The sequence below is a fragment of the Pelobates fuscus genome, chromosome 5 (genome assembly GCF_036172605.1).
Source record: "Pelobates fuscus isolate aPelFus1 chromosome 5, aPelFus1.pri, whole genome shotgun sequence".
Taxonomy (NCBI): domain Eukaryota; kingdom Metazoa; phylum Chordata; class Amphibia; order Anura; family Pelobatidae; genus Pelobates; species Pelobates fuscus.
Genome location: NC_086321.1, coordinates 229,487,405 through 229,513,668, shown reverse-complemented (window position 1 = coordinate 229,513,668; position 26,264 = coordinate 229,487,405). Strand labels below are relative to the sequence as shown.

The 26,264-nt window shown below is 42.6% G+C and overlaps 1 protein-coding gene across 3 annotated transcripts in view; it reads right to left on the bottom strand.

The window, feature by feature from the left end:
* JAK2 (Janus kinase 2) overlaps window positions 1–26,264 on the bottom strand; it is a 274,226-nt gene that overhangs the window by 57,403 nt on the left and 190,559 nt on the right. For all 3 annotated transcript variants that reach the window (XM_063455097.1, XM_063455098.1, XM_063455099.1), the window contains exons 7-8: window positions 23,814–24,135; window positions 7,198–7,317 (exon numbers count right to left, since the gene is read on the bottom strand). In XM_063455097.1, coding sequence (XP_063311167.1) covers window positions 7,198–7,317; window positions 23,814–24,135 — 442 coding nt within the window. The remainder of the gene's footprint in view (window positions 1–7,197; window positions 7,318–23,813; window positions 24,136–26,264) is intronic.

The following is a 26,264-nucleotide window of genomic DNA, read 5'->3' as shown; positions in this document are numbered from 1 at the left end:
TGAGTCTATAAGTGAAGAGTTCGGTTTGAAATGCTGCACGTACCAATATATTTGCACAATGATGCCGGGGGATAGTTGCCCACAGCACATGACTTAAGCTGCCAGGAACTCTGTTCTGCGACGTTTACTATCAAAACTGTTTAAAAATGTCTGTCATCAGCACGCACTGCACGCTGGCGACAGATGTTATGAGCAACGTCAATGCAAGAAAAAACTTCAGTGCACATTCTTAAGAAAAGGGTTCTAGTAATCCTTTAAGTGCAAAAAAATTGTGCAGAATGTCCAATTCAAAACAACTTTTACATTAATATCATATTTTCCACTTCCAAAATAAAAAAACTATACAGTTAAACTATTCCAATTTTAAAAGTTGTTCAACATGGTTTTTTTTTTTTTTGTTCCTTCTCTCTAAATTATATCAGTTTGATCCTTCACATTATGTACAACTAACAAAAATACTATATGTGTACTCTGCCTTGATTTACTTGGCAGAATAAACAAAAAACAAAAACATCAGATATAGTAAAGAGTAAATAAATAATAATAATAATAATTATATATATATATATATATATATATATATATATATATTTGTGTAAGGGGCAAATAGCCGTATATGGAGTAAGGATCCAGCATAAGCGTAGGATAGTATAAAGGGAGCAAGTCGGTTGTGGTGTGCCGAGACCGACGATACGGTAGGCCTGTAAATAAAGAGGGCCCACCAAGGAGTAAGAAAGTAAAGTAAATGGAAAGAAAAGAGAAAGTGTTGAAATGAGGAGTGGGTGGAAGGGTCATTCTGATGCTGACCTCAAGCGATATGAGTCAGGTAAGGGGTGTCCCTTATATAGGGGAGTGAATTAATTTAAGCCCCTCCCACAAATACAGGCCAAACGGCCTTAATACTTGTGTAAGGGGCAAATAGCCGTATATGGAGTAAGGATCCAGCATAAGCGTAGGATAGTATAAAGGGAGCAAGTCGGTTGTGGTGTGCCGAGACCGACGATACGGTAGGCCTGTAAATAAAGAGGGCAAAATGAATAATCAAAGATTTAATACAGTCAACAAATATATACAAATTAACCAGACATTTCCTTAAATGCATTACAGTATTTAATTCCTGGAAGAATTTTTGAAGGTAGGAATCTAGGACCGAAAGTGAACACCATTTGTTGTGGGTAGGATAGTATGTTATCTCTACTGTTGGTCCGTGTTGACTCGTTTCGGAATGTGGTAGAGCCAATAGGTAATGAAATATGTGTTTACGTACGTGGGATCGTTGAAGACAATGATCTGTCTGAGTGGTGGTGATGGTAGTGAATTCTCTGGCCTGAGAAAGGCATAAAAGGCAATGTGCATGGCTGGTAATGGCCGACTTTGTAGTATAATTGAATGGTTGTAGATCTAATAGGTCCGATAAGGATGAAAAGTTGGATGGCTATTGGTAATCTCTGAGAGGAACGTGGGAGAATGGATTCCTGAAAACCTCTGAGTATATTCTTGTCTGGTATGATAGCATGAAGTTATGGTAGTTTTGGCCATAGGTTATCCTGTGTTGTTGAATGCCTGTAAACTATATAATTAATGGTGTGTGAGATAGTTTAAGTTTAAGGTGGCAAAAAGAAGCAAAACCTAGGAGAAATGTTATGACACAGGTTGAGCTATGTCATGTTCCAATGAGATTCTTTAAGCCAGGTGAAAAGCTGTGTTATGTGTTCTATAAGTATGGGACGAAAGTGCTAGGTGGGATAGTGCATGCTATGCTGCATGAATATGTCTAATCCATGATTTTGTCTCTGGAACGAAAGCGTGGCCGTGACTGTATGGGCGGCTGTAGGAAGCGTATGATGAACATGCCTGGAATATAAATGAGACAATTATCGGCAGGGATGTATACCCCCGTCTGGTACATGAAAGTGAAATGTGATAAGTGGCCAACCAAGTGAGTTCCCCAGAAATATCATGACCTTATGGATGAGTAGTGGCGATTGTTGATGATATGACATGTGCCTAGTTGTCAGAGTAATAACGGATTGATGACCCTGACCATGATTTACCCCATGCCACAGCAGCTGCTACAATGGGGTAGATCTCCCAAAGGGGCTGAGGTGGTGGAAAAATTTCCAAACCTGGATGCCATGGCCAACAGCTCCAAAGCAATCGTTCCCGGTAGATCGCTGCCAAACCCGTGGTAGACGCCGCGTCTGACCATCTGGTTGGAGAAGTGTCAGACAATCCTGGAAGGAACATGCTTTTACCATGCCAAGTGGTTAAGAAATTCCCCCCCATGTGCAGGTCTGCTGTTGCTGAGGTGTCTAGGGACATCCTCTGATCATCATGTTGGAAGTGTGGAAAAAAGGGGAAAGTACTCTGGATGTGAAAGCGTGGTTTTGTGGTATGATTGGCGTGGCAAAATTAAGGAACCTGGTAGGGATTGTAGTTCCTTGCAGTTGTAAGTACTAAGCAGGAGGTAGTGATTGATGTGGATGAGAATGTTCCCTATTTGTCTTGTGGTAACTTGCATGTATGGATGCTGACTCAAGTTGTATGCCCAGTAATGTGATGATAGTGTCTGGGCCTTCTGTTTCTTATGGGGTACTGGGATGCCCAAGTGGTCAACCAGACTAAGCTGCCGTGAGGCTTCTAGTGAAAAATATGTTATCTTTGATCAACAAGAAGTCTTCTAGATAGTGTATGACTGTAAGACCTCTGGATATGTTATCATAACCAGCACAGAGTATCTGCGAATATCGATAGGCTAATCTGTAGCTGGAAAGTTGAGCGGGGAAAGGATTGCCCAATTTATGCCATGTAAGTGCCAGTGTGTAGGGTAGATGGTAGCCGTTTACTGCGTTGATGATATTGGTCTTACTTAACCAAGCTTCAACCCATGCTTGAGTGATAGCTGTAAAGGTAGATCAATGGTGTTGTATAGTAAGAAAACTCCTTGGAGGGTATGAGGGAGTTGAGACTTGGGGTAGCGGAGGTGTGTGGTGCCAATAAGTCTATGGTTAGTCTTTGTTTAAGGGAAGATTCCTTGTGACAATACCAATGTGTTTGTGTTTGGTGCCCTGCTGTAAATGGTGGAGATTGGAAGACCCCTCTGCAAATCTTGGCTATGAGTGTGTTTATAGCCAATGGTTTTGTTGTGCTGACTGTAAGTGAGGGCATGCTATATTCCTTGAAGGTGTGTTTATGATACCTGTATGGGAGACCTTTGAAGCTCCAGAGCTTTAGTAAATCTACTACAAGTCTGGAAGTGTGATGAGTCAGTAGTGTTGAAAATGCATTGGTGTGTACGTTATTTGTAAGTTGTATTGGGACACATGGTTTGTCATGTGCCCTGAACCATTTGAACATATATGCAACAGTCTATATGCAATGCAACTACTCATATCAATGGTCTCTGGTAGTTCAGAGGTGCTGGTACCTGGAGCCTGAGAGCGCTCGTCCATTTGTTTGGGACAAAATCCCTTCTGTATGGGTACCTGCAAAAATAAACATCTCTGCATATTCCAATTGCCAACCCAACCAAGGGATGGTCAGTTCCCGATTTACCTGGAATCCCTGGATCTGACCACCACAGATACATCATCATACATATATATGCCTTGCTTCCCCAATGTGCTGACATCATACGTGCAGGGTTAACGTCTTGTGTGTCATAAGAATTGATTGTACCAGGTAACCGAGTTTTGGTTGGTGCTGGTTGTACAGTAGCGTGAGGCCCAGCCTTGTGAGGGCTGTGGTGACCAACTCGAGATTGCCAGTCTGTCATAAATTTTTTGGCTCATGAGTTTATGAGTGAGGCTAGTATAGCCTGGGTGTCACCTGAGTTGATGTAGCTGGGCCTTCCCCTGCCTCCGTGTTGTCCGTTGATGTATGGAGGAGTTTGAATAACTCTGCTTTCCTTGCTGTAGCAGGGTAGGGTATTTGTCACCTCCTTAGGTCGGTGGTAATGTGTGGGATCGTCCAGGATCTGATTGCTGCTGGACTAGCAACATCTCCTCTGCTTGAAGGTGTATCAATTCTAGCCGGGGTGCTAGGAAGAGGTGATTCTTCACCATCTTTTTGAGAAATACTTAAATAACAATAAAGATTGCAATTATTATTTGTACCCAGGGTTCTTGTACTGGCTTGCTAGCTAAGCCGTAAGGCAAAACGATTAGGCTTGGTGTTTTTTGGTGACTGGTGAGGCCCTGCTAGTTGCCAAGTGGCTTGAGAGGCTCTATCTATGCTTGGCGCGAGGGGATTTTGAGTGGCCACCGAACGTTGTGGCAGGATGTTGGCCTCTTGGTGACAGTAACCAGAAAATAGGAAGGGGAGTGACAGGTGAGGCCCTCTCTATGATACAATGCGAGGCGGCTAGCTCACGAGTGGCCCGAGGGGTGTATGCCTCCGAGTGTGAGGCGGGGTGTTGGCCTCGCGGGACCACTAACCGAAGCATAATGCAGAGAAAAAAAGGGGGTAATACCTATTGGGCCCTAGAACCCTAATTGCCAGTATACTATTACTATTCCAGGGAAGGTAAGAGATGAATAACTACGTGAGCAGGTGTATGTACTTGGTAGTATGGTATTGAACCTGACAATCCCTATAGGTTTTTAGTAGTAACTGTAAGCTGAATGGATAAAACTGTATGGCATAAGGAAATATGGCATAGACCAAGCTTATCTTAATACGTACAGTATATGTGAAAAGTAAAGTGCCGTGATGTGTAAATATTAAACATCGTAGCCATACTGGTTAAATATGTATCAATCTTAACCCATTAAGTGCCGTATGTACAAGTGAAAATGTGGTCTGTCTCCACCTTGTATGTTGTATGTCCCCTTGCTAGGGGAAAGTCTGTTGTGTGAGCAGCGTGCTGTGAAAAATGTATGTGAACTATATTACCAGTTACGTATATACAGATGCGTCTGCTATTGTGTAATAATATATGTATTTATACCAGATGTTGATATAGTGCTTGCTATGTGAATTGTTGGATGTCTTATTGAATGGTAGGGGTCAGTGAACATGGTGTTGCAAAATGCAAGTGCACTGGAGATCTGCCGAGTGCCCTATAGGTGGCAGTGTAGTTGGATACTGATTGGTATGTGAAATTTTGTTTGTCTGTTGACCTATAGGTGTCAGTGTTTTGGTGTTTGTAAAACCCCATGAAAATTGTCAATGTACTTGACAGACCTGTAGGTGGCAGTGTTGATAGAACCACTGTTGGTCTTGATGTGAAATGTAAATTATTGTGAATTAAACCTGAAGTTGAGCCCGTGCTGGAGTTTAATTTATGGTTTATGGTTATGTTTAAAACAATCTTATGTGTAATTTATATTGGCTGGTAAATTGTATATGACATGTGAAGACTGTTTTGCTGTTGACCAGTAGGGGTCAGAAATGCTGATTGTATGTTAAAATACCCTTTAACCCCTTAAGGACCAAACTTCTTGAATAAAAGGGGATCATTACATGTCACACATATCATGTGTCCTGAAGGGGTTAATCCTACCGTTTGACAGATAGGAGTCAGTATAAAAGCGAAAATGCTGTAGTTAGTTTGTTTGCTTATGAAGTGAAATAAAGTCTGAGAAGCCTATAGTATACCGATTGACCGGTAGGGGTCAGCATGTAGGCGAAAATGCTGTGGTTAGTTGGTTTGTACATGAAGTGCAATAATGTCTGAGAAGCCTGTAGTACACTGAATGACCGGTAGGGGTCAGTGTGTAGGTGAAAATGCAGTGGTTTATTGTTTTGTACATGAAAAGCAAAAACGTCTTAGAAGCCTGTAGTACACCGAATGACTGATAGGGGTCAGTGTGTAGGTGAAAAATGCAGTGTTTTGTTGGTTTGTACATGAAATGCAATAATGTCTGAGAAGCCTGTAGTACACCAAAAGACCAGTAGGGGTCAGTGTGTAGGCGAAAAAAGAGTTGTTCGTTGATTTGTACATGAAATGCGATAATATCTAAGAAGCCTGTAGTACACCAAAAACCGGTAGGGGTCAGTGTGTAGGTGAAAATGCAGTGGTTTATTGGTTTGTATATGAAAATGCAAAAAATGTCTAAGACGCCTGTAGTACATCGAATGACCGATAGGGGTCAGTGTGTAGGTGAAAAATGCGGTGGTTGGTTGTTTTTTACATGAAATACAATAATGTCTGAGAAGCCTGTAGTACACTGAATGACCGGTAGGGGTCAGTGTGCAGACGAAAATGCAGTGGTTTGATGGTTTGTACATGAAATGCAATAATGTCTGAGAAGCCTGTAGTACACCGAATGACCGGTAGGGGTCAGTGTGTAGGCGAAAATGCGGTGGTTCGTTGGTTTGTACATGAAATGTGATTATGTCTAAGAAGCCTGTAGTACACCCAAAGACTGGTAGGGGGTTTAAACAAATGATATGCATGAACATGCAATAGTTTTAGAACAGACTTAGACAAAATGCAGCCGTAAAGTGAGGACCTGACCCGTGAATGGTGCCGTGGGACTGATGCCTGGCGTAACGGGTAGGTCGACTTACGGTTTGTGAGTCACTTGGGCACCATCCACGGCGATGGATTGAAGAAAGAAGGTGGTAGGCCGGAAAAGCCTGTGGCTGGATTCCTGACACAGCTCTGCTTAGAAAACCTCATGGAGTAATCAGGTAAAATGGCGTCTGGATGACCCGGAAGTGGAAATCATTCTGATGCTGACCTCAAGCGATATGAGTCAGGTAAGGGGTGTCCCTTATATAGGGGAGTGAATTAATTTAAGCCCCTCCCACAAATACAGGCCAAACGGCCTTAATACATATAAAATTTATTTTATGTTTCTTTTTTTAAATATCAAATACATGTAAAACAAAATATGTTGCGCAAGACAAACACAATGCGCTATGTGTATATGTGTGCAAATATATATATGGCTGTAATATAATGTATTAGAAAGGGGATTACTTACTTTGCCAACAGAAATATAGTGCTCTGGTGGCAATGGAATTCCTCCAAAACAATCGTAATTTAACTAAATATTTTTTACATTCCTGATAGTGAAGATCAAGGACGCTACAAGCATAAACAATGTTTTTGGTGGTTAAGAAATATTTCATAATATTTAATAAGCATGTGCTGATTCTTTCTGCAATATAAATAAATCTATAAATAGCAACCATTCAAACAACATTGTGATGTTTCTTCAAATTTAGTGCAATGTAAAAGAAACTTACCAAAATTTTGCCATCTTTTTTGTTGATGGTAACAACCCTGCTCTCCGTGGACTCATCCTGGTTTGCTTGTTTGATGCTGATATCAATAATATCAGGAAAATCACAATAACTTTGTAAATCCTGAAATTGCACAATATATGCAGATTAGGCATTTCAGGATGAGAGACATTATCGGAGAAACACATTTTTTTTTTATTTTTGATTTGAAACATTACTTTTATTCATGTTTGAAGGTGACAATTGTGCTACTACCTACCAAATTAATATTTTGAAGCACTGACTAAAGATATCACAGTTTGCTGACCTAGGGAAGGCACACAAGGCATTGAGATTGAATCCCTATAAAACCGTTCTAACCCATATTCTCCTATGAACCGAGAAAAAAATGTTTGCTGCTATTCCATCCATTTTTATGAAAAGGAAGAGGAAGTTCTCAGCCTCCCACATGACATATCACTAGAAAGCCCATGATGCCCCTTTTACAATACAGCGGGAATTGATAGAGTAGCTAAAAAGAATAAAAGGAGATGCATGTGAACAAAATGTCCAGTACAGAGGACACACGCTAATGGGCTGGGTCTCAGGAGGATATACCGAGAACTGAGAATTTAGTCTCTGGTCGATGAGAATGTGAACTTGTTAATTTGTTTCCCCCATTACTATAGTGCAAGCTACTTTTTCTTTATTTTCCTTACCATATTGTGAACATTTAGAAGAAAAGATATAAAATATATATTGTAGCCGTACTAGTCCAGTGATGATGTAGATGTAAAAAACAGGAAATTTATGTCTTGTAATACCTTTTTTATTGGACTGACAGAATGTTTTAATGACAAGCTTTCGGGAGAACCTCCCTTTCTCAAGTCTGAAGCATTTCTGAGCAAGACGACACATAGAATTCAAAGTGGAGCTGTGATACAAGGGTTAAAGCGACATGAGTGCAGATAAGACACATGTTTGATAGAAAATAGACACCATTCTTGCAGAGGGTCATAAATATCTTTCTGAAGATCGGAGTGAGGGGGGAGAGGGAGAGAAAAAGAACCCACAAAAAGCAAGCAGACAGTGCAGAAGAATGGTACACTTTAAACATACACACACAAATATATATATATATATATATATATATATATATATAACACAAACACATATACATACATGCACATGAACTCATATACACAAATAAAAATGCACAGTCACATATATAAGCATACATGCATAAGAGTATGAGAACGCATAGGTCTACATATAGTACTTTGTATATTGATTGAAACACTTTTCAATATGTTTATTCTAAGTGTTGATACATATGACAGAACAGTAAGATAATGATGGGGAGTGTTTATGTAGAAGTGTTGGTAGTGGGACAGAAAATCCAAATCAGTATTTAGTCCTCTATTCTTGCTCTTAACAAATTTGATCATTCTGGTTTCAAAAGCGTTTCTTTCTTGGGTATTTTTAAAATCCCCAACCACAGCAAGGTTTTTTGCATTGACTGGTCCCGTTTTCTTTATTCTTTCCATCAGTGGGCAGCTTCCTGTTGATTAACATTTGTTGGAGGTTTGGTGGTTGTCTGAAGGCCAAGATGGGTGTTTCAGAGAAAATGTTTTTCAGAGTCTCATCTTCTGTTAACATTGGTTGTAGGTCTTTAATTATTTTCCATATTTCTTCCCATATCTACCTTTGCAAAAAACAGCACCGGGCACTACAAAAGTCTTCTTGGAGTGCAAGCTACTACGATTATATATATATATATATATATATATAGATATATATATATATATATATATATATATATATATATAAATAAATGTAGTAATGATAGCACTGCAAGGACTTCAAATAAATATATTGTGAAAAAATGTAGCTTTTATTCAGGCATCTGCCAGTAGTAGATCAATGTTTCAGTTCTCTAATGGAACTTTCGTCAGGATCCTGACGAAAGTTCCATTAGAGAACTGAAACGTTGATCTACTACTGGCAGATGCCTGAATAAAAGCTACATTTTTTCACAATATATTTCTACATTTCTATTATTTGGCTGTTAAGCACCGGGCTCTAACTCCCTATCATGGAGTGCAAGCAATTGGAACTATATATATATATATATATATATAACCTTCCAATTATGGGGTACATTGATGTTGTGGCAGGCTTATGCAGTGTATGATCATATACTGTAACTAAACTCCCATTATATTTAGCCTAGGTGAGGTGTTTTTGAATTAAACTATTACAAATCGGTGAGACTTGAAATTGCTGTTTAGTGAATGAGCGATATGTTTACATATACACACACACACACACACACACATAAGATGCTTAAAGACAGGTCTGAAGCAATACTGTACTGCCTCAGACCTGAGGAAGAGAGGGAAACTCTTGAAATCTTGTCTCTAAAGTATTATGTTAGTCTAATAAAAAAAAGTTATCATTGTATACTGCAATACTCTGGTATTTTGGCATCTTGTTTACTAGACTAATATGGATAATCCAATGTAGATTGCTAGGACTGAATCTCATCCCGAATGGACTCCGTATTAACAACATACTTTCAACAACCCACAACTCCCTGTCTGCTGAGAATCTCTGCAGATGGTCCAGTTAGTAACTGCGTAACAACCTAAATACGGCTGAAAATAAAAAATAATCTGCAATAAACATGCTTATTCCAGGATCTGCCACAGATCACACCTGAAGCCAAAGCAACGGAAATAGAAATGAAATATTTCTAAATGAAGGAAAACCAGAGTCTCATCAGGAAGAAGTAGTAGAACATGTCAGGTCTCTCACACAGTGCAACGAAAGCCAAAATGAAAGAATAACTGCACCGCTGAAAACAACCTGAGGTCCGCTGCAACTATTAATATCCCAAACCAAGCGGAGTCTGCTTACCACCATGAATACTGCATGGGCAATACGGAGATTGTTAACATCTTCAATTATCACGTCAATACCTGAGAAAGCAGTCTTGTGCAAGGGGCTAACATTTTGTCTAAACACAAAACTGGATCACATCCAGTTATATTCAGACTTGGAAGAAGTTTTCTGAAGAAAATGAGGCTGAAGGAATTATTCTTTGACATAGCAAAATACGACTCAACCTGAAAAATAATGGGGTGAAAAATAGCAAAGATTTTACACCAGAAGCAGGATTTAACATCAAATTGGACAGCTATATTGAAAACCTTTGGCAAAGAGTGGCATTCCTTATTACCACACAACAGGGGGGTGGGGGAGGGGGGAAATCAGGTACAACCTCTCAACTATGGAAAGAAGTGCCTTGAGTAATTTGATGAATAATAAAATCATCATCATGAAGTCAGCTTACAAGGGTGGATCAGAAGTTGTCATGAACATCCAGGACTACATTGCAGAGGGGGACAGACAGTTGTCCGATGAAAACTACTACAAAGAAAGCTGGACCAGGACCCCACCAAGTTACATATGCAGCTCAACTCACAAAACTTATCAGATAATTTTCAAAACGCCTACAACAAGATTAAGAAAATTGTGTGTCTTACAATGCTCACATGGGAACTTTCTACACGCTGCCCAAAACTCACACCCAAAATCCACAAGCCAAGAAACCCAGGAAGGCCCATCTAGAAAGCATCTTAAGCCTCAAATTATTAACAGCTTTATATAGGACACAGACTCTCTCAATAGACTTAGCCAGATAAATCCTATACTGGTAACCATGAATGTGGTATCTTTATACCGTAACAAGCCACATATGGTTTTGAGGCCTGCATTAAATTGCTCTCGACCCACAAACCAAATCATAAGTAAGATAGTGTAATTGTTGCCAACCTTATAGAATTTTTACGCACACACAACTATTTCAGTTTTAATAACAGTAGCTACTTAAATGACAGGCACAGCAAGTGGCACAAAAATTTCACCACAATATGCTAATCTTTTGATGGCTGACCTAGAAAACAGATTTATATGTACACAGCCGTGCAAACCATATACACATAACAATTACATGACATTTTCATATTATGGACAGAAGGAGAAGAAAGCCTTATAGACTTCCATAAATCATTTCATATATTCCATCCATCAATAAAGATCAAAACCAACTTATCAGAACACTGTGAGCTTTCTGGACTGTACCATAACTGTCACTAACTGTATTCTTCATTAATTTTAGTACAGAAAACCCACAGAAAGGTACAGATACCTCCACAATTCAGCTTCCACCCCAAACAAGGTATCATCTACAGCAAGGCTATCAGATATCTCTGCATTTGCTCTGACACAGGAGACAGGGATAAACACCTGAGTACACTGTCAGTCATTTAGGTGAAAGGGCTATAAGGAAAGGAAAATATCAAATAAATAAATAAATCAAATATGCCCTAAACCACCATGGAAAAGGAACCTCCAACAGAAAGAAAAGGAAAACAAAACAAAAAATCCTAGGGGTATTTATCTACAACTGAACTATAGTTCTAAAGTATGTAAAGTTACTTGTTTTTTTAAAAATCATTATTTACTTTTGGAGTGCAGCAGTAGATACATGAGTTGGTCAAGACAGACAGTAAAGATGTACACAATACTTAGATGCATATTTAGAAAACACATTGTGTACTGTGGGAATGGAATACACTCTGCAAGGCTTACAAAGCTTTCAAAACATTAAGATGTGTCAAATGGCTTGTCGCACAAGTTAAACACACGTTAGACTGCAAGTCTTTATAGTGTAACACACCAAGAGAATAAAGTGCTATTAAATACTAACGGAGGGAAGACAAGCACATAGTTGTAATCTAAAGCACTGATTGCCTATTCATTGTAACTAGAGTTAAGCTGGCAAGGGCCCATGACTACAGACATGCTAAAATAAGTATCACCCATCCGTGGGACCCAAAATGCCCATAGTAAAAGGAGGCTAATAGGAGTGCATGGAGTTAAGCTTATTAACAGAAAAACCATAACCGAAAGCATTGCTCCTTGTTAGAGGCTTGGATGTGAGCGAAAATATGGCAGCATGAGTCAGTCGATGCCTTCGACTGCTTTAGCATAGTCCCACTTTGGTGTTACTGCCAACAAACAGAATAACTCCATCATTAGCCGGAGTGATTTCCAGATGGTGCAGGGCAGGAGGCTAGGTGAAGGCTGTGATGTCATTTGTGGCGTACTGGCTTCCCTGCCCAATTCAGTATGAGGACTTTGAGATGCAGTGTAGTAGCCGTCCTGAAGTGTATCAGATACCTCCCTGCTCCTCCCAGGGCTGAAGCCAAAATTGCTGGATGGATCCCAGATAGTAAGTCCCGGGGTAGGTGGTTAATGTGCTCAAATGCAGCAGGCAGGCTCAGGCGGTGGGTCACGTTATTCCAAACATCCACAAAGACCTTGTTGAGCTTGGTGGCATGATTCGCTTGCTCCCTGCTGTCAGCCAAGCACGTGGTAACTGCCATTTTAGATAGGGCTTTACTGCCACTCAGGATTTCTCCAGCAACCTAGAGTTGTAGATGAGTAGGGCAGTAGGAACAGTGAATCCCCCAGAGGCGAGGACCGGGATCACCCCCCTGGTCCAAAGGGGGGGAACAGGGCCAGCAATGTGTAGCACCGAAGCTCCAACCTTCAACGACTGGGCAGCCCATTCTCTGCCCGAGTAGGCCTTAGCCACGAGGACCGCGGAGCTCCCTCCCACCCAATGACCGAGAGGCAACGTACAGGCACGGCCTCAGAACCGGCATTTCTTTACACCATGAACAGCAGTTTCCCAGCAGTAATAGGTTTCCATAAAAACGCAGAAGCCGCTTTTTATTTCTTGCGACAACACAGCATGGCGGTCCGGCCCCACCCTGTAAAGTTATTTTTAATACTTACAGATGTTAAACTCGGAGGATTCCACACTCAAATAAATATTTCCCATACTAGCATTCAAACAATCACCTAACCTCAGACAAACATTGGCCTGCAGCAAATTGACCCCAGAACAGGAGCTAACACAAAATGGCACTGTTCGATGCAACAAATTACTCTTCAAACTGTGCCAACATATTTGTGTCATTAACACAGCCAGACAACAAAAAAACATACAACATTAAGGAATCATATTCATGCACATCTGCAAATGTGGTGAACATGATACAGTGTTCAGCGTGTGATAAAGGTTAATTGAAATGGTCTGGGTGCAGGGTCTTTTTTTTCAGAGAAACTGCAATGCTTACATTGAAGCACTAAGTCTGCCCCCAGTGACTGTCCACTGGGGCTGCTTCCTTGATTGAAATGGACCTATGGTCCGTTATCTGACGCTGGATGTCCTCAGGCTCTGCATGATCAGATTTTTCCCTATAGGAAAGCATTGATTCAATGCTTTCCTATGGGGAGGTCTAATGTGCGGCACTTGACAGGAATACAGCTTTGTATTCTTGGCATTAGAGCATCCCTTTAAGGTGCATCTCAGAACAAACCTACACAGGCACTCAATCAAAAACCACATAGAAAAATATTGTACCCATGTTGGGCATTACTTTAGCCAGACTGATCACTTCACTGATAAATTGTTCAAATGAAATTCAAAAGACACTCATGAAAGACGTTTGAGATGAAAATAATCACACATTTCAACACTATAAATAAAAAACTAAATGTAGATTCTGGCTTTCCGACACACTACCAAAACTTTATATAAATACACTTTTATACAATTTTTAGTGCATGTGACAATCAATAGATTGATACCACGTAATGCCATGGATACACAAGTACAAAGTCATGAAATGTATTCTAACAAAATGGGTATCAAACTATGATCGATTTATGCTTGAACGCCTTCTTTGTGTAAGGCATACGGTCCATTAATGCAAAAACGTTTTGAATCATGGTACACCTTAAAACATTTGTGTAATTATGGAGAACACTATGCACTTGTTTTGTTTCAAAAACGTATTTTTGCTTGGAGGAGGGGGGGAGGAAGAGGGGAAGGAACGGGCAGAGGGAGAGTGGGGTTGAAGGACCAGGTCCCTATAAGTTTACATGTATGTATTTAACTCAAAATGTGGTTGTTTGATACATATCCTTTGGCGTATAGTCTCGGTATATTTTCCGTAGAAAATTTCTTTCCCCCCAACTCTTTACTTATATGCGGTCGATTTGAAGTGCAAAGGATTGGATTGTAGGGTGGTAATTTGCCCTCTCAAATTTGTCTCTAGGAAATGGACTCAAGAAAAAAAAAAAAGAAGAAAAACCAGGGTGATGACATTTTGTTCTGGTTTTTATGTTTGTCGGGTAGTGTATGTCCTCATCGGACACTGATGGGGTGTGTGTGTTTTTGTTGGGGCAATATAGATCTGAGCAGTCGGGGAGGGCAGGGTCCCCATTTTTGGTACGTGTCTTAGTCTTGCTATAGTTCTGGTATTGTACGTGTATTAGCCTAGGTATATGCTTACGTGTTTGGCCCCATCCGTGTGGCCTTCTGGGAGTGGTGTGGTGTTGTTACCCCTTAATTTAGTGGGTCCTTAGTCCGAGTTGGTGTGCATGCAATAGTCCCAGAGGTTCCACGCATCCTAAGAGAACCGTTTGGGTGGAAAAGGCTTTTCTAGCCATTATTTCCTATTTTTTTTAGAGGTATCAATGGTCTGAATACATTGTGTGCTGCTGGGAGTCGTGGTCTTGAGACAGTTTTTCTGCTGGAGGATAGTGCTGCTATAATATGATATATTAGGTATCGGTTGTGTTTTGGTATGTCCAATGTAGGAGTTGTAGCAAGTATATTTCAGGGTCTGTTGCTAGTTATTTGTGTGGCGTCTAAAATTCAACTGAAGATTTGTGTGGGACATGTCCACCATATATGGTTCATGGTGCCCATGTGCAAGAGACATCTCAAACCTTTGTCTGACTCTCCATGAGTCCTGTGTCTCAGTATGGCGGGCACCCAGTACCAGCGGTATAGCATTTTCCTGGAGCGTTCAATATGTGATGTGCACAAAGTGAATTGTTTATGTGCTAAAAAAATTCTGTTCCATTGTGTTTCCACTAGTGATTTTTGAAAGTCTGCCTCCCAGGCTTTGATAAACGAGGGGCGCCCCTTGTCTTGTCTTGTGATTTCGAAATTGTATAGTATCCACAGAATTATTTTGGGTGCTTTCAGTTGCTTGCATAATTGTTCAATGTCTGTTCCTTGTATTATTGCTGCAGGTGGTATGTAGTCTGGGTTTTGTTTGTGAAACCAGGATCTGATCTCAGAGTATGAACATTTTGCAGTGATTGGTAAGTCATATTGGGTCTTTAGATACTCAAAGAAGTGAAGGCCTTGTGTATTTGTTATTTGGTGCATGAAGGAAATGCCATGTGCTGTCCATACATGTATGTTGAAGGTTGGTATAAGGGCTGAGAGGGCTTTTAGTGGCAGCCCAGGTGAGATACTGTGTGTCCTCTGCGTTTCATTTCGGTATGTGTCCGATATGGATAAAGCCAAGGATGTGGTAGGCAGTATTGTGTTGCGGTGGAGTCCACTCTAATGGAAGTAATGTCTTGGCCTCCTGTGCTGATAGATTCCATTTGGAGCCAGGATGAGGGGTGTTTGTGGTGGTGGGCCATAATCATTGGGCTAATTTGGGATGCTGTGTAGTAAGCATGAAGGTAAGGGACTCTCAACCCTCCGCGGTTAAAGGGCCTGTAGAGAGTTGAAGCCACCACCCTAGGTCTTTTATAATCCCATATATAGCTATGGAATAGTTTTTGCATTTCTCTTAAGTATTTTGAAGGGAGTTTTATTGGCAGCGTGCAAAATAAATATTGTAGTTTGGGGAGGAGAACCATTTTTACGGCTGCAATGCGCCCCAACCAGGATACAAATTTGCCTTTCCAGCTGAGGATTTGGGGGTTCATATTTTTATATAGTTTTATATAGTTACAGCTGACCCCCTGGGGTCAGCCGTAAATTCTATGCCCAGAAATTTGAGGTTATCGTTACTCCATTCATATGCGAATCTAGTTTTGAGGGCGGTGAAGGATGCGGAGGGTACGTTTATGCACATAGCTCGGGTCTTTGTAATGTTCATTTTGTAATATAAACAATTACTATAATTTGTGAGGACTCTATGAAGGTGAGGCAGAGACGGTCTCTGGGCTTGCCAGAGACAACATAATGTTGTCCACGAACATAGTGATCTTGTGCTCCGTGTCACCTATTCAAATTCCATGTATGTTCCTGTCTTTGAGTAGGAGGCTCGCTAAGGGTTCCTAGGCCAGGATCTACAGGAGTGGGGACAGGGGGCACCCCTTCCGTGTGCCTTTGTGATTCGGATATCAGAGGACAGAAATCCGCTATTGGACACTTGTGCCAATGGGTTCGAGTAGAGTGCTGATAGTAGGGTCAGAAAGTTTTTCGGAAAGTGGAACTTTGTCAGCACCGGTGTGAGGAAGCACCAGTGTAAGCCATCAAAAGCTTTTTCAGCATCGAGTGAAACAAATACACTGGCCTCTTCCACTCTTTGCACGTCATGTAACAGATTTAGGAGCTTTCTTGTTCCATGTGCGCCCTGTCTGTCTGCCACAATTTCCACCTGGCCCACTTGGACCACGGTGTGGATTATGGTTGAAAGTCTTTTGGCATAGATCTTTGCCAGGAGCTTGGTGTCCGAATTCAAGAGCAAAATGGGACATTTATTTTGTTTTTTCTCAGAGGTTTCCTGGGTTCCGGGAGTGTGGCAATATGTGCTAATAGCATCTCAGGTATGTATCCAGTGTCGAGGATATATATGGTTTAGTGTTCGCAATAGGTGAGGGGTGAGGGTTTTGACAACTGATTTGTAGTATTGGTTTGTGAAGCCGTCTAGGCCAGGAGATTTCCCTGTGGGAAGAGACTTGATGATTTGGGTAAGTTTGTGGAGTGAGATTGGGGCCTGTAATGTTTCCGTATGTGTTTGGGATAGAGAGGGCAGTGTGAGTTGAGGTAAGAAATCTTTTTTTTTTTTTAAATTCTTTATTTTATTTGCGCATGAAATGACAGCAGGCGTGCAGCGCCACGACAGCTGCTGCAAGCAGTTTCGTATACTTTACAAATCGTGACAGGTTAAACAGCGCAGTTTTTTTTTTTTTTTTAAATAACAAGCTATAATACAATCATGGTAAATGCGTGTATATTAAGATTAATCTCGCTCAATGTTATAAAGCTAGTAAAACATATAATGACATTCAGACTAAGTTGGGGATGACCACAGTGTAGAACAATATACATGTAGTGGCAAATAAAAAAATTGCTCAATTATTACAAGTTTACTTCGCTAGTTATGTGAGCAGGCTAGAGCCTTCTCTAGAATAACATACAGGCTGGAGCAAGATATATCGCTTCAAAAACATATTCTGAATCTGTTAGATATTAGTCGCTTATTTTTTAAAATATGTTTGGTCCACCTGTGCTAATGATAGGAAGAACAGGCAGTACTCGCTTAATGGGATACAGGAGAGGAAAATAGCTCTATTACACAGCAATATCATCAGCAATATTTCACAGCTACAAGCATCAGATTGTGAAAATAATATTGTAAGAAGTGCAAACCAATTGAAAATGAAAAAACAATGCAGAGCACTTAAGAGTTCAATGTTGTATGCCTATCTCAAAACGTAAGATCAGAGAAGTACACCACCTAAAGTCTGTATGAATAGAGTGATGGGGTAGCAGGCCAGCCCCCAGTTGTTGCCGAAAGTCAGCTGCCTCCCCTAGTCGGCTTTCTCATGGTGCCTGCAGGTGGGGGATAGTTGAACTCGTCGGGTGTCCGTTAGGATAGACCAGGGCAGCGGTGCCGTCTGTGCCTGTGCCAGGAGGCAGTCCGTGGCTTCTTACCCGTTCATCCAATGCCTTGTCTATGCGGTGATCGGAGTTCGCTGGGCAGTGGGTAGGTATCATGCCGGAAAGTACCTGTCTCCCAGACGTGAAACAGTGCTGCGTCCGGATGCGACGTTGGAGGTGCTTTTCTGGGGTGGTTATCAGACATGACCGTGGCGGTCTCAGGTGCCGCTTGGCATATCTGGTGGTGGGCTGGTGGTCCAGCAGGGCTGTGGATGCGCTTGTCTGCCGTCAGTGTTTGACTGCCGCTGGGTAGTGCCTTCTGTGCGCTCCGGCTCCGGAGTCTCCGTAGTGGACCCGTGTTTGAGGTGTTGCGTTTTATTGTACTGCTGGAGCCCTGGGATTGTCCGTTAGTTTGGTCACCTGTTGTGGAGGTACCTGTGCTCGGGTTTGCGCGGTCTGTTTCCCGCCTGCGTGTTCGCCTGTGGTCAATCTGTCGGACGCCCGCCTGAAATATCTGCTGTGGGGCACCGTAGTAGCTTCGGCGGGTCGTCGGGCGGATCCAGGAGGCCACTTTCCGGGCCGCTTGATGGCAGGGCATACCCCGCTTGCACAACAACTCATAGAAGGCCGAGCAGAGCCGATCAAGGGTCTCTATGGAGGCAGGCTTCAGGCTGCTGTTCGTGGTTTCTCTCTGTGGCTGTTGACGGGCAGCCATCTTGGATGCGTTCCGACAGCCTTTCGTCCGTTGATATATGTAAGGTTCAGCTCGATTGCTATCCGCGGTTATCCGCTTGTCTCACGGGGACCGGGATGACCCCCACCGGTCCAGGGGGGGGGGGGGGTTAGGAGGTTAGCTGTGATTGCTGGAGTGTGCGGTGTCGGAGAGAGCGGCCGCCTCTCTCCGGCTCCCGTCCCTGCAGGCCTCAGATTATTCTTCCCGCTCAGAATGCCCGGACAGGCTCCCAAAGGGTATCCCCCGGGACCTCCGTGTACCCCCGGTCTGGGTAGCACACTTCGGGACGTCTTTGGGCTGTATAGTCGCCGTTTTTGTCCACTGTTTCGCTCGCCCGCCAGGAGCTCTTACCCCGTGCGACTGTCCGGCATGGCGGTCAGGCTCCGCCCCCGGTAAGAAATCTTTTATGTTGTGGTCTGTGGGATGGGGAGTTCCTTCGTCTGTTTGTAAGTTGTATAGTGTTCTGTAGAAGTCTGCCATATTGTTGTTAATATCTCGTGGTCTGAATATTTTGGAACTGTTGGGTGTTAACAGGTAAGGTATTTTCGATTGGCTTTGTTTATGTCTTAGCAATGAGGCTAGGGCTTTCCCCGCCCTGTTACCTTGAGTGTAGGTCTTAAGTTGTAGTCTTTGAAGCATTTCTGTAGTGTTGTTGAACAGTAAATTGTTCAATTGGTTGGTGGTGTGGTCTATTTGACGTTACCCAGACTCAGTGGACGATATGAGCTGTGCAGCAGTTTGGTCTCTTAGTGTTTTGAGTAGCGAGGTATGGCCACGAATTACCACTTTATGTGCCTGCCATATAGTGGGAGAGTGGATGTCTGGAGTGGTGCTGGTTTCAAAGTATAAGGAAATCTTTTTTTTTTTTTTTGCGCACTGTGGTTTTAAAGTCTAGATTGTTCAAGAGGGAGTCATTTAGGCCTCATGGGGCCATACCTCTGTGTGGAAATTAATATTTTAAGGTAACAGTAGTTGGGGCGTGGTCAGTCCATTTAATGTCTCCGATGTGGCAGTCCGTCGCTATGGGTTGGCGTTTACTTGCTAGAAATATGAAGTCTATCCATGAAAGCGTTTATGGACTGGTGAGAAGTATATATATTCTCTTTTTGTGGGATGTCTAATACGCCAGGCATCGTAGTTTGGAGAGGGCTTTGCACTGTGGGGTGAGAGCGGGGTATCTCGGGGTCATTGCCTGAACTGTGGTGTCTATATGGGGGTTTAGAACATGATTTAGGTCCCCACATATAATTAGGTACGGGAGTTGTGGGGGAGGCACCTTTGTGAGCACTTTATGCAGGAAGGTCCTTTGGTTGGAATTAGGACCATATATACTAAGGTGTATATCGTGTTGTTTATGGTACATTGCAGAATAATGTACCTGCCCTGAGAGTCTTTTTTTGATTTATAATTATTCAAAGGATAAGGAATTATGCAGCAGAATGGACACACCTCTAGATTAAGAGGAATGTGTAGCATGGTATTGATAAGGGAAATCCCGAAGAGCAAATGTTGGCACTCTATTGTGGACAAAATATGTCTCCTATATGCACAAGATATAAATTTTCTCCTTTTTCGCACCTTCAAGGAGAACGCTCCTTTTATGGGGGGTGTTTAAACCACGCACGTTAATAGTTTGTATTTTCAAAAATTGTGGTTTTGGTGGTTTACTGGGATATGGAATACGCACATCGTATAACTCCATTATAAGGAAGTTATTGTCAACTTTGCTGTAGGGACAGGTGACATAAATTGGAGGTAGAGAGGGGAGTAGTAGGGAAAGAGGGTTGCAGGTGGAATATATATACGAGTTCCCCTTATGGGGAATATGGTGAAGAACCAAAGCATCATGGGGGTAAGAACCATAGGTCCTGTGATGTGGCTAGGGAGCTCATTGAACAAAAAAAAACAAAACATTGAACAGAACTGGTATAATATTGGTATAGTATTGATCTGGGTTGTCGATCACAACGTGTGAGCATCGCGATAGGCGCTCACCAGTATTCATGTCTGCGGGTTTCCAGACACGTCGCCCCCTTGAGGGGGGGTGAGGGGGGGAGAGAGAGGCCAGGGCATCCGCCCCAACCCGACACATCCAGGTCTAACTAGAGGGCCCCAAGGTGGGCATGCGTTTACCGCGTATGTAGTGAAACAATTGGGGTGGGCTCGAGCTGTATTGACCCTGGAACAACCCCACGCAGCGCAGCGGCACAAACCTGTATCAGTGCCCTGTACCCAGCATATCTAGTAACATGTTGACACTAATTTGTGCACCAACTGCGCATATGCCTCAAGAAAGTCATGAGCAGTCAATACAGCAGTCATTTCATCAGTAGTCTTGCTTCATTTCATGTTAGTATGAAGTCTCATAGTTAACCACTCTCACCCCAGCGAGGTGACCTCCCAGACGCAAGGCCACCAAGACGTGGGATGCGTCAGCCTCTCCCCCGCCGCGGGGTGGGAAGCAGGCCCAGGCGCCCGCCCCCAGAAGCAACCCGCCAAGCGTGTCCCTTTTATTGGCAGAACCCACTTTACTGTCACATAACAACTCATATGGGTGTATTTTGGCCCAGAGAATAACGATGCGACTGGGTTTTGTGTTACCACATTAGTGAACCCTTAAACAATAGGAGTTAACTTAAAAGCAAGCACAGTTTACATCCATAAACCAATAAACTCAGAAACGAAGAAACTCTGTGGTTGAACTTATTTGTAGTGTAGTGATGTTGTAGATATGAGTTTGGTGCGGTGCAGTGACCCTACAGGCTCTGTGTACTTGCGTCATTCAAATCCATAGTCCTGGTTAGCGGCCGCTCAGTATTGTGAACCACTCCAGCGGAGTTTCTCCACAGGTGAGGCGCCTCTGTCGTCACGGTGAGTTTATATTTCCCAGGCTTGTAGCTTCCTCGTGCCATCTTCAGGGGTTAGAATGGGTTTCAGACCTCCATCTATAGCAGCCAGTAGTTTTGTAGGGAAGCCCCATCGTTTGCCCTCAGAGCTTCCGTGATAGGAGCAAAATCTTTTAGTCGGTGTAGTGTGGCTGTGGACAAGTCTGCGAAGATCTTCACCATGGGATAGCCATCATGCGGTTTGGCCTTGTTCCTACAGGCCCTAAGGACGTGCTCATTAATGTGAAAATAGTGGGTGCGAAGAAGCACGTCCCTGGGTGTGGAGTCTGGCAGATGGTGCGGGCAAGGGATGCAGTGTACCCGGTCGACGAGCAGCAAATCAGCTGTGATTTTGGGCGCATTGGCGTGGAGTAGGCCTCTGATATAGGCAGGTAAGTCCTCTGTGAGAATTTGTTTGGGTACACCTCGCAAGCGGAGATTATTTTGTCGTGCCCGGTCCTCCAGGTCTGCCAGTTTAGTTTCTGCAGCTGTCAATTTCTCTTCTAGGCTTTCCACGCGGCTTGCTAGGTCATTGTGAGCCGATGCGTATTCGTCCATTTTACCGTCCATGTAGGATGTCAGGCCCAGACCTCCTTCCTTCCGATTGCAGCCTCTGGGTGCTGGATTTCGGGGGGATTCATCGCGAGTATTTTCTGGATCTTGAAAACCACGGTGACCAACTCTTCCCTTGACCAGGTTATTATTCAAGCTGGTAACCCGATGACTGGTAGGGCATGTTTGTTGATGGCTTGGATCTTATTCTTCCCATTGAGTAGATACATCAGGACCTGCCTGTCTCTCTCTGGAGGTACTTGGATGTTGCTATCCTCTTTGCCTCTTCCTCTCAGTGACAATGTCTTCTTTGTGGTACCCCAGGTACTTGTAGCTGTTCTTTACATCTAATTCTACCTTCTGGTACTTGCGTTCCCTTCTGTCCTGATCACCTTCCCTCTTTTTGCTATCATCCACCCACAATTATCTAGTCCAAACAACATTCCGATGTTCTTCCTTTATATCCTAGTTAGATGGAACGGTCAGTCAATGTCCTACTTACTCTTGGCATAAAGCTTGAGGTCACCCATTTAGAGTAAGTGGCTAATGGTAGCTCTACATTTGAAAGTGTATCTGTATCCACTCTTCATGGTGATCTGGCTAAGGGGGTTAAAGCCTATGCAGAACCGCATTGCGGATAGTGCATTACCTTGATATATGCCATATTTTATGTTCACTTATGTTATTGTCCTGGAATTGACTTCACAAGTTCTTTTCCACTTGCCTATTGAGTTATTGATGCAGGCTCTTAGAGCCTTGCTAACCTTGTATTGAGTATCAATGTGTATGGCAATGTGTCATAGGTTTTCTTGTAGTCAATCTGGTCTTAGAATCCCAAATGACTACTTGGTCTATCAGTAGTTAGTGTTTTGATCCACTGCTGTTGTTTCCAATTCCCTTTTGAGTATTGCTAATGTACTAACTTATGTGCCTATCAAACTTTGAGTTTATGACACCTTACAGGACCTTCTATGTTGTGGGGAGGCAGCTAATTGGTCAGTAGTTAAATGTTGTTGTTCCCTTAGGAGGGTACTTCATGACCAGTATCGTGCTGCCTTATCTTAGACAGTTGCTAGGAGCTGGTTGATTTCTGCTGCTAGGAGTTTGTGTAGCATTATTAGTTTCTTTATCCAGTAGGTGTGGATTATGTCAGGTCCTGAGGCTGACAAACGTTTCATGTGGGCTACTTGTTGTTGTGTATCTCCCATTCTGTTGGTGACCGGTTCCTGTTCTGAGAGAATGCAGTGGGGTCTGCTTTTAGGTCTTTGTGTTATATGATGCTTCTTTCTCCCAGAATTTCTTCCAGTACTGTTCAGTCTCTGCTCTGGATAGGTGTTGTGGTTACCCTGCAGCTGTGCATATACCTTGGATGGTAATTTGGTAAACAGTATTACAAGTTATGCAAAGGTTATAAAAAAATAAAATAAAAAAAAAGGTTTTTTTTGTCTAGTTTTCCCACTTTTTTTCCCTTTTATTTGTTATGTGATAAATCTAGAATAAAGATAAGACAAAAAAAAGTGGGAATGTGGGTTAAAGTTTTCATTCTGTAAAATAAGCCAATTCACACTTCAGTAGTAATCCCACAGTAAAAATAAAACAACAAAATTGCTTGCCCTATGATGTTTGATGTTCACTTATGCACTCAGGTCTCAAAAAGTACAGTATGGTACCAGTTTGTTTTTGTACAGCTTACCTGGTCAGTGTGTGCTCCTTTTACTTGAGGTTTCCCTCTTGATAACTGAATGCCATTATTTGCCGAAACAACTATGGTTGCAAAAATTTCATCTCCCAAGTGATCCCTACCAGGCTCTTTCACTTCAAAGTGCTCAGTGTAGAAGTTTGACTGCAGGGACTCTAGATTTATGAGATATTTTAGTTTTAAGTCTCTGGCAGTAGCTTTGCATTGGCTGAACTGCTGAATGAACTTGCGGAATCGATATTTTATTCGCTTTCGAGTTAAAATGTGATAGTCCTGAATTTTAGCTCGAATGCACTTTGGTAAAAACTTCTTGTAGCTGTAAAAAGATAAAATAGGAACAATATGAACATACAAGTTATGTAAAGAGTGTATAAGGGCCACACTTCAAACTTTACTGAAATCAAATTTAAAGGACATATTTAAACGTTGCTGCTTTTGCTTCTGTTTAAACCACGTGACATGGCTCAAATGTGATCATGTAGTCATATCAAATTGTCTGGTGGACTATGAAGTCCACCCATTACACAAATTAAGACCTTCGTCATAGGGTTTAATGTAGCGATCTGCAATCACACGATTGAGCATTGATTTAGTCATGGAGGATTTTGGACTATTTAGTCCTTCACATAACTATTATTACATTCTCCCCATAATATCAAAGTACATTTTTTAGTTCTCAACATTTATACAGATCTAATGCAGAAATATTTTATGTAACTAGTGTGTATTATGTCTAACGATTATCTATCAAAGCATTGCAGTAAAAAAGTAAACAAAAATAAAAAATAATAATCTTGTCTTTTGTCTTCATGATTTCCACAACTGCGTTTTTTATTTTTGTGGTACTCTGATGCCCTATGAATAATATTTCACGCAGGAACCTGGAAAAGTCAGTGTGGTGAAAAGCTTTGGTTTGTACTAGTTTTACTGGTATTAGTATCTATTTTATTACATTTAGGCAATTTAGAATAATATTTCAGCATTTACCATTATCCACATTTTTTTGGATTGATTTTACACTGCTGGTCCTCTACACCTCTTTGACATCATGTCTACACTGTGGACTCCTCTCAGGCTGGAACTGCTGCAAAGCCATTGCCGCAGAGACATACTAGGAATGGCAGATGGATTACTGTAGGATCTGGTAGACTTGGAGTTGTGGATAAAAGGCATATTGCACAGTCTGTTCTACATAATTCATTTTCTGCACTTTCAGAGTGTAGTGGTGTCCTGGAGATAGGCACTGAGGCTAGTGGTGCTGTGCAGAGAGGCACTGAGGCTAGTGGTGTTGTGCAGAGAGGCACTGAGGCTAGTGGTGTTGTGCAGAGAGGCACTGAGGCTAGTGGTGTTGTGCAGAGAGGCACTGAGGCTAGTGGTGTTGTGCAGAGAGGCACTGAGGCTAGTGGTGTTGTGCAGAGAGGCACTGAGGCTAGTGGTGTTGTGCAGAGAGGCACTGAGGCTAGTGGTGTTGTGCAGAGAGGCACTGAGGCTAGTGGTGTTGTGCAGAGAGGCACTGAGGCTAGTGGTGTTGTGCAGAGAAGCACTGAGGCTAGTGGTGTTGTGCAGAGAGGCACTGAGGCTAGTGGTGTTGTGCAGAGAGGCACTGAGGCTAGTGGTGTTGTGCAGAGAGGCACTGAGGCTAGTGGTGTTGTGCAGAGAGGCACTGAAGCTAGTGGTGTTGTGCAGAGAGGCACTGAGGCTAGTGGTGTTGTGCAGAGAGGCACTGAGGCTAGTGGTGTTGTGCAGAGAGGCACTGAGGCTAGTGGTGTTGTGCAGAGAGGCACTGAGGCTAGTGGTGTTGTGCAGAGAGGCACTGAGGCTAGTGGTGTTGTGCAGAGAGGCACTGAGGCTAGTGGTGTTGTGCAGAGAGGCACTGAGGCTAGTGGTGTTGTGCAGAGAGGCACTGAGGCTAGTGGTGTTGTGCAGAGAGGCACTGAGGCTAGTGGTGTTGTGCAGAGAGGCACTGAGGCTAGTGGTGTTGTGCAGAGAGGCACTGAGGCTAGTGGTGTTGTGCAGAGAGGCACTGAGGCTAGTGGTGTTGTGCAGAGAGGCACTGAGGCTAGTGGTGTTGTGCAGAGAGGCACTGAGGCTAGTGGTGTTGTGCAGAGAGGCACTGAGGCTAGTGGTGTTGTGCAGAGAGGCACTGAGGCTAGTGGTGTTGTGCAGAGAGGCTTGAAGACTATGGTGAGGCCTAATAGAAAGCAGTTGTTGTTGGGGGATTCCATCATAAGAGGTGTGGAGATGGACAATGGTGGTCTTGTGAGGTGTCTTCCCGGAGCTACTGCTCACAGAGACAGGAGACGTATCTGTAATATTGTTAAGCAAGCAAAGCAGGAAGGGGAATTGGATGTACTTGTCCATTTAGGGACAAATGACTTGGCTTGCAATGAGGTTTCAGAGGTTAAGGAAGTTTTTAGTGTTTTTGCCAATAATATACGGCAGGTT